The sequence below is a fragment of the Ornithodoros turicata genome, chromosome 4, assembly GCF_037126465.1.
Source record: "Ornithodoros turicata isolate Travis chromosome 4, ASM3712646v1, whole genome shotgun sequence".
Lineage (NCBI taxonomy): Eukaryota > Metazoa > Arthropoda > Arachnida > Ixodida > Argasidae > Ornithodoros > Ornithodoros turicata.
Window position 1 is genome coordinate 37,938,297 of NC_088204.1, and position 9,448 is coordinate 37,947,744.

General features: G+C 48.0%; 1 protein-coding gene across 1 annotated transcript; it reads left to right on the forward strand.

Annotated features, from left to right (window-relative positions):
- Positions 1–7,406: 7,406 nt before the first annotated feature.
- On the forward strand, positions 7,407–9,140 carry LOC135392348 (uncharacterized protein K02A2.6-like). Its single transcript, XM_064623063.1, has one exon. The coding sequence runs from the start codon at positions 7,407–7,409 to the stop codon at positions 9,138–9,140; it is 1,734 nt and encodes a 577-aa protein (XP_064479133.1).
- Positions 9,141–9,448: the final 308 nt, after the last annotated feature.

The following is a 9,448-nucleotide window of genomic DNA, read 5'->3' on the forward strand; positions in this document are numbered from 1 at the left end:
TTGAGTTTATTTTCGAGACTGCAGCCGGAGAACGGTGCTGTTCACAAGAGCCGGACAGGAATCGAAGTGGTGCACGCACCGGAAAAGGCGCGAGAAGAAGCGTGGGTGGTACGGATGGGGCGATCGTCTTCGGCGCCGCCACATATTCATTTAAAAATTGTACATGACTTTCAATTACTTCTACGGACAGGGTTTGGAAGCTACGCCTTCATACATGTCAGAAGCAAAAAGAAAGGTCAACCGGACCAACATGCTCTATTTGGCACAGCATCACTCTCGAAGAGGGGGGCACTTATCTTAGGAGGTTAAAACAATGATGTCCAGGATATAAAAGTCCAAGCTTTAGCAGATGTGAGGACTGACGAGACAAACATAGCTGTTGAGCAGTGCTGGCTACCATCTCATTTACCGAAGCACAGCCTCTTCTGCTCCAGAGGTTTATCCACAACCTGCCTCCACCTCTCGTCCTTTTACCGATCAAAGAAACCCATGCCCCCTCCCTGCAAAGGAACCTTGGATTTTGACTTTGCAGCATGGTAATGACCTGAGGTTCAGCAACCACTGCTGCTGAGGGTGGCCTCCCAACAATCCATCATTCTTTTTAATCTGCTGATCACCTTGACCGAGTCTGGTAAAGAACAAGGAAACATCGCTGGAAACATGAAACAAAAATTCACCAGTAATGCAAACTACTTAGGCAAATTATGGACAGTCAGGAAGGGGCCAAATAGGTGGAATCTCTCTACCATATCACATCACACAATATTTACACATTGGTTATAGAGCCCAGATAACATTGTATGAAGCAACGTGCATGTGCAGCTGCCAGACTAATTATCTAGCAGTTAGATAGTAACCCCATAATATGCAAACACGGCCATAGCCTGGCCATGCCTTCGTAGTAGGATAATGCACCAATATCAATCACATCACAGGCAGATAGTTTTCATTTTCTCGGGGGCAGGGGGGGGCAAGGGCGCACCACGAAGTAAGTACTCTGGCAGGGGGGATATGTTTATTAAGAAAAAAAAGAAAGGAAAGGTAAGCCAGATGGATGTCGGCTTGTTATTTAAAAAAAGTGAAAGGGAGAAGACAAAAAGGCAAAGAAAAGAAGAAAGCAAAAGACAACAAAAAGAAGGAAAGAAAAGGAAAGGAAAAATGAAGAACACAAAACTAAAGCTGAAGAATCACACACTCTGGCGGGATCCTATGATGTATGCAGTACTGGTATAGAAATAAGAGGAAGGAAGAACAGAAAAAAACAAAATCCAAAAAGAAAAAAACAGAGACAACGTAAACAGTGAACATGTGCACAACTGAAGGCATTACGCCTTTGAAAACTGAGTGGAAAAGGAACAAAATGTATTGAATCCTCGGTGTTTGACCTGAAATGCGCTCAATATAATGAATATGGTCAATGAAATGGAGCAGCAAGAGTTGTACCTGCTCCCAACAGATATGCGTTCCGAAGATCCTACCGTTACACCTCACTGGCAGCTGCTGGTACCTTTTCAACTGCTTCGTTTTTTTGATCTGATTGCTTTGGGCGAAATTCAGGCTATGTGTTGTGTCATCCTCTGTGTTTCTTCGCCTCACCTTCTACTGTGATAATGAGTATGGTGGGCGGATACATATTTTACAAATTGCAAGATACATTTTTGGGGTTGGTGCCTCTTCGCTCTTTTGACCCGGGGAAAACTGCTTCCTCAACATTGCTTCCTCAACGCGTGGGGAAGCCAACATGAGGATGTGCGGGGTCGCCTCATACAGCAGCGCCTAGAGACTTCTGGTGCCATTGTTTTGAAGGGGGGTTCCCGAAATCCATCATTAAGAATAAACCGCTTAAGAATAAAATATTCAAGAATAATCCGCTTAAAAACAGTTGGTACTTACGCGTTTATTTTTGAAATATTATTTTTAATGGTTTCAAACGGGATACACCCCTTTTGAATGATGGTTCTCCGACTTGCACTCGATGCCTGCTTTGGATACCATGGTTAGTGACCACCTGCCAGTGCTCGTATCCCATAGAGGGATACAAGCTCTTCCTAACAAAAGGAGGCTTATAAATTGGCAAGTTTTCAAGTCACGGGCAGAAGAAGTGGCCCCGTCGTCCGGAAACCTGGAAGATTTTACACACGCTTTGGGGTCCAGCCTCTCTATGGCAAGCAAGCAAATCTCTGTATCGCCAATGCACTCCTTTGTCGATATTGAATTTGAACGCCTCAGAGCAATACGACGTCGAGCAGAGCAATGGTTCCGCAGAACTGGATGTCGTCAAGACTACAATGACGACAATGACGTCTGTAAATTACGATACCTTATATGCAAACACCTTCAACGCCTTGGTCGAAAGACCTGGAGGACGTTCTGTTCCTCCCTTTCCCCTTATACGCCGACCTCAACAATTTGACAGGTGACCAAAACCCTCAGCTGCCCTGCTGTTGCACAGGAGACGCCCTTGCAAGCTCTGGCGCTTCACCAGGACGTACCGGAATTAACTGTTGGCGACGATTTCTGCCGTCTCCTTACTCGCTCATCCGGTGCCTCCTTAGGTGACGCTCACAAGCAGTCTGCCGATGATGCTCTCAAGGTAGTCGACTTCCATTGCGATGCTTGCGAGCCTCTGATGGACCTAGATTTCTCCTTAAACGAACTACAGTCTGCAATTTCTGTCGCAAAGAAAGGCTCGTCGCCAGGACCCGACGGGATCTCATACCAAGCCTTACTCTCTTTGGGACCTGAGATGCTTGGTAAGCTGCTCTGTCTCATAAATGAATCTTGGAGGGACGGAGTCATACCTGACATGTGAAAGAGTGCCCGAGTAATCCCGGTGCTGAAACCAGGAAAGTCACCAAGAGAACTGGCATCCTTTCGGCCCATCTGCCTCACTAGCTGTCTCTGCAAACTTGTTGAAAGGTTAATCCTGAACCGCCTCGACTGGTTCCTGGAATCCCGAAGCCTTCTGGATCCAGCGCAGGCTGGCTTTAGACGCGGACGTAGCACGATGAACTGCGTGATTAATATGGTATCCCAAGTGGAACAGGCTAGTGCTAACGGCCTCCTGAGTGTTGCCGTTTTTCTGGATGTCAAGTGAGCCTATGACACCACAAGTCACAATCACGTGCTTCATGGGCTTTTTACAATGGACGTCACGGGGAGAGCCCTTAGGTGGATCTCTGACTTCTTGCGAGACAGGTCCGTATAGATGAAAACCTCAGAAGGTGAAACCCTTCATCACGGTACAACAGCTGGTGTTCCACAGGGAAGCGTCTTTAGCCCGCTCCTGTTCAGCGTTGTCATGGCCGCACTACCCTCTCTCCCGCCACGGGGCGTCAATGTTAGCTTGTACGCTGACGATATTTATATCTGGTCTTCTGGAAAGCAGTGGCCAGCACTACAACGCCGCCTGCAAAGCGCGCTGGACATTGTAGCCTCCTTCCAGGCAGGTATGGACCTGTCCCATGAAAAGACGGTTTTTCCCTTTCACACGCCACCATTTGAGAAACCTTTAGCTCTACATAAGTGGGTCGTCTTGTACCTTGTACGTCAGGTATTGACTTACTACCTTCCAGTACTCCATCATCTCTGCTCCACATCTGGGCAACTGCTGGAGACCATTTTTGGGAAGAGCATCAAGACGTGCCTCGGCGTGCACAAGTCCACATCAACTGCTCTAGTCTTTGCGGAAGCCAAGGGGCAACCTGTACCCATCATCAGGCTCGATCAGTCTCTTAGCCACTATCTGAGGCTGGCAACTCGCCACCATCAACACCCCTTAGTGCGCGCTTTGATTCGTCGTCCAGCGTCTGGGTACAGCCAAGCCGTTCTTGCCCACTGAGGCATCGTCCCCGAGGACAAATCTCTGCCGAAGCACCCTGACCCACTATGGGCCCTGCCCACACCCCTGTCCATGTCGAGGTATCTAGAGTGTCCTTGAAGAAAGCTGTGTCGACGGTTGTTCTACGGCAGCTCACCTTCGCTGTGCTTGACAGCTATAGAGGGAAGATTCAGGTTTTCACCGACACATCAACGACACGTTCCGGCTTTGCTTGCTCCTATGTGATCCCTCGGTTGTCAGCTGAAGGATGTGCAAGACTCTCACACCCCACGTCGGCGGCGGTGACAGAACTGCACGCGATTTGTATGGCGCTTGTCTTCATTGCATCCTCTCCATCCCCAGCTAAGTGGTCCATCTACACCGACTCCAAAGCCGCCTTACAAGTCCTCCTCTGCTCTACAGGATCGGGATGTCTGTCTCCAATGGTGCATGACGTCCTTAAAGTGTACACTTCTGCCGTATCACGGGGACATGACATCCAGTTGCAGTGGGTCCCTGGCCATTGCGGTGTCCCCGGAAATGAGGCTGCGGATGCAGCTGCCAGGCGAACTCATCTAGCACGTGGTGTTCGCACGCACCCCGTCTACTTCACAAGAGGGGATGTCAGCGCTGCTGCTGTGGTGACACCCTGGAGGGTGCTGATTAATGTGGGGGGTCCCAATTAGCTCTAATTGCTAATTAAACTCAACTTTTCAAACTCGTTTGTACCGAGAACAAGCATCGACTGGGATCACCTTCCATCTTCGCGATTTTGTACCAACTCGGAAACATTCCATAGAACCATTACAGATCATTTGTAAGACCACTCCCCTCTGTAGTGCTTAGCCCTGAGGGTATTAATAAATAAATAAATAAACCGTGTTTAGACCAAGATGTGCGTTGGCGGCAGTCTGTGTCCAGTCATTACTACTTCCGACGAGTCTTCAAAAATGCCCTCCAACTTCGCCATCTAAACAAAACCATTTTTCACAATCCCTGACAGAGATATCTGAGTCTTCTTAGCTTGAGCCAATGAACATTTGGCTGCAGTAATATGCACAAATATACCAATCACTTTACAGAGAACCTTATTCACTCCCTTCTGGAGAGCGTGGTCTCGTAACAAACAAACCCGAACAAGAAATATGTAGACGAGTCCAATATGACAATGCGAGGCAAGTGCAGTCTTTCCAAGCTACATAAATGAATCAACTGAATAACTTCAGCTATACGATACTTCACAGGACACACTTCTGGGTGTCGAACCGCAAACAGTACGGGTTCGGTTCGGGTACGGGTTCGCGTTGCTTTGATTTCGTTCCGGTTCAGTTCCGGTTCAGCCATGCCAAAAATCGAACTGGTTCGCAAACCGGTTCTCAACCTCGAACCGGTTCACGAACCGGTTCAACGCTTCTATTTTATATGTTCCATAAAACTGCTTTTGTCAGGAAATGCGTGGCTAATAGCGTACCGCTGTTGTCTGCATTGACGTTTTTAGCGGTCAGGTACTCCCTTTAGCGAGAGAAAAGAGAAATGGATGAAGCGTCGTAGACCTGCTACTTTATGTTCCTAAAATCTCTTTTTTTCACACGCACAGTGCCAGCAAGATACACTTAAAGGAAGCCTAATAAGATGGACAGCGTTACATAGACGACGGTACTTGCCGGCAGACTGCATTCGCTGCGTGAATCGATCTGAAACCGTACTGAAGCATGTCGAAAATAAGCCTGCCAGCCTTACTCTGTCAGAGCTCACAGCAGTGTGCTAGTTAATCCACAACACAAAGGCAAAGGCAAGACAAAGGCAAAGGCAACGACACAACTGCACTACCAATAAGCAGAACTGCATTTACTTTTCAAACCACGACCAATCAAACAGGAACTGTTCTGCGTACGCTACTTCTCCACTTCTCATGTTTCTAACTTGTTTAATTTTTACTGCTCACGTGTAAAGAGAAATGTTGTGAGCTTACTTAATCACATATTCGTCCTATAGAGCTACATAACTGGCCTACTCCATTCCTGTTTCATTCGTCCGCTTGGAGCCTCGTCTCTGAAGAGTAGACGCCGCAGCGCGTGCGTGGGGCGCTAGACACGGCGCTCACAAGGACAACTGCGCTTCAGCGTGTTATAAAGACGCTGAGAGTATACTTACTATATGTCCTAGTTTGTCTGCTAGGTGAAAATTTCCAAAATTCATGATGTGGACGCGTGATGATGATACCAATGTGTCTTCGCTCTGGGATTGAGAGGAACCCTTATGCTAACTTCTTTTATGTCCGAACCGTTTTGTCGCGAACCGGTTACCGCTATTATTTTTTACGGTTCTGCTCCGGTTCGGGTTCAACAGTGTCATGAAAATTTCGGTTCGGGTTCGAGTAAGGTTCCGGCAAAATTAGCGGTTCGGGTACGGTTTTCGGTTCGTGTTCGAGTTCGGTTCGACACCCTGCTTCTGTCGTCTGCAATTGGCCTCGGCCAAGGTGAAATGTACGAAGCCCAGGTTAGGTGTTCAAGATAAAATTACAAGGGCTACAATGGCAGTTGTAATATATGGCGGAGGATTTCAAACATTCCGAGCATTTCAGGTTAACACAACATATTCATGAGTGAAATAAATGCACCAACATGACTAGTAATCATAAAGAAAGTATCTGTCTTCGCAATTCAGAGGGGAGAAGAGGTCGCTGAAACTAAACAGTGGTGTAATTTGGCCTCTTTGGAGTTTGCTTGAAACAAGTGCATTGCATTCTCTGAGGGTCACATATGAGACGAAAATCGATGTGTTTTTTAGATGAACATATACAGGTGTTTCACCTAAAGTGGCAATTGTGGCAATTCTAACTGGCAAAGTACCCACCGGAGGATTGTGGCAATCTCGGCTACCTTCTGAAATCTGTGGCCGCCATTTTGGAAGGCTTTGGACAATTATTAATTGTGGAACTGCTTTTTCAATCGAACTTGGAAAATTGCCAAGCGCACTGTGGTATCGGCGAGGCATCGTCATGATGGCTCGAGGCGCGTGAATAAAAGTTAGGGAATGGAACGATGGAGTCAAGCTGCGTAACTGGGCTCTGCCCTGTACATTCGGTGTAAGCCACCAGAGGATATTTTGGCGACGAGCGGGAACTACTACTATACTACTACTACGACTTGCTACAATATCTGGTCTTCCGCCGCCACCATTCTTCCTTCAAAATCCTGGTAAGCCTCCGCAGACCTGGCTGTCATGGCGGAAATCGTTCCAGAATTACCTCATCGCAACTGGACTGGACAGTGAATCTGCAACGCGTCGCAATGCGATTCTTTACCACTGCTTGGGAAGCGAAGGTCAACGGATCTTCGATTTGCTACCATCGGGTGATTCTCCAACTACATCATCAGCTTCGGGGGACTCTACTGGGCACCCGGATGTTTTCGCAAAGGCTTTGCACACGTTGGAAGTGCACTATGATGTCGCGACAAACGCAATCGCCGAACGGCATAATTTTCGACAGCGTCATCAACAATCGGGTGAAACGATCGACGACTATCTCATTGCACTTCGTCAGCTAGCTAACAGCTGCGATTTTGGATCCACATGCGAAGCAATGCTCAGGGGCCAGATTGTGGAGAGTACGAATGTTCCTCATCTCCGTGAGCGCTTGCTGCTCGAAGGCTCTGGCCTTACCTTGGATAGGACTCTGGCTCTCGCGCGTCAGTTTGAGCAAACACAGAAGGAAGTGAAACAATTCCACAAGTACGAAGAAGATTTTACTGCACAAGAAGTTGCCAAGCGAGGATTCAAGCAGACTGCTAACAAGCAGTTCCGAACTGGTAATAGACCATCGGTACCGACGTCAGGCACACATTGCTTTCGTTGCGGGTCGGCGGATCACCTCGCGAACTCACCTTTATGCAGAGCAAGAAACAAAAAGTGTTTGGCTTGCAATAAGATAGGACACACTCGGTCGGTCTGCCGATCTTCTGGCCGAGTTCGTACATTAACTTCGGATCGAAGCACTTCTGGGTCGACCTCGCAAGACGACAGCCGAATAGTACTCGAACTTGCATCACCCGAAACGAGGCGCAAGACGGAAATATATCTTACAGTAAACGTTGAAGGCACCAACGTCGATTTCCTGTTGGATACCGGTTCGTCAGTGCCCATTATGTCTGCAGCAATTTACAACAAGCACTTTTCTGGCATTACATTGAGGCCGACGTCCATCAACCTCTTCGACTACTCAAGAAGCCGCATCGCTATAGTCGGTTGCTTCCCAGCGTCAGTAACCCACAAGAACCGCACAGTGTGTGTGATCTTCTACGTCGTTTCGAGCGGTACAACTCTACTGGGTCTTGACGCGCTCACCGCACTGAAACTTAGGATCGACGGGCTCCACCTTACGTGCTCTAACACAGTATCTACTCAGTTACCGTCAGTACTCGCTTCAGATTTCGCACACCTGTTTGATGGTACGCTAGGAATTGCAAAGAACTATGTGCACAAGGTGAAAGTGCGGTCGGAAGTCAAGCCCGTTACTGGTAAATTGCGACGGCTACCACTCACAGTTCGCGAACAAGTTTCAGATGAACTGCGACGACTAGAAGAGCAAGATATAATAGAGAAGATTACTGCGTCGGAGTGGGTATCACCAATCGTGGTGGTGAAAAAGAAAGATGGCTCCATCCGCCTTTGTGTGGACCTCCGGGAGCCAAACAAGGCAGTCATACCAGATTGTTTCCCCTTGCCCCATACAGATGAACTGTTAAATGCCCTGTCTGGATCTACGCGTTTCTCCAAGCTCGATTTAGCTTCAGCATATTATCAGGTTCCTTTACATCCAGAGAGTAGGGATCTAACAGCATTTATAACCCACGATGGCCTCTACCGTTTCAAACGTGTATGCTTTGGAATTGCATCCGCTCCGCAAGCGTTCCAGCTTGTGATGTCACTCCTACTACAAGGCTGTCAAGGAGTATTATTCTATATTGACGACATCTTCGTGTACGGGCGAACTGAGCAGGAGCATATGGACAACCTGCGAGCAGTTTTACAACGACTTTCGCAAGAAGGCTTGCGGCTCAACCACAAGTGCATTTTTGACGTCCCCGAACTGACTTTCTTAGGACATACTGTGAGTGCTCGAGGACTCTCACCTTTGCCATCGGCTACGGAAGCCATCGAGAAAGCCCCTCCGCCAACCGACATAAAATCTCCTCGGTCATTTCTTGGCCTTGTCAGTTATTATAGCAAATTTATTCCGCATTATGCACAGGTCCTGGAGCCACTGAGGAAGCTCTTGAGAAGTGGAGAATCATTTTCCTGGACACAAGAAGCATAAGGGTGTTTCATTCGTGTCCAGTCGCTGCTAGCTTCATGTCCCATTCTCCACATGTTCGACCCCCGTCTTGCAGTTGTAGTAACCACCGATGCTTCTTGTGGTTTGGGTGCCGTTTTACAGCAGCTGCAGGATAACCACCTGTGCACTGTTGCTTTTGCATCCCGAACGCTGACTGCCCAAGAAAGGAAGTATCCTGTAGGCGAACGGGGAGCATTGGCGTGCTTGTGGGCGTGCGAACACTGGCACGTATACCTTTGGGGACGACCGTTTACACTACGCACCGACCACCAGGCTTTGGTCACACTCCT

Excerpts from the sequence above, each read along its gene's own strand:
- LOC135392348 (XM_064623063.1), top strand. The coding sequence starts at position 7,407 with ATGCTCAGGGGCCAGATTGTGGAGAGTACGAATGTTCCTCATCTCCGT.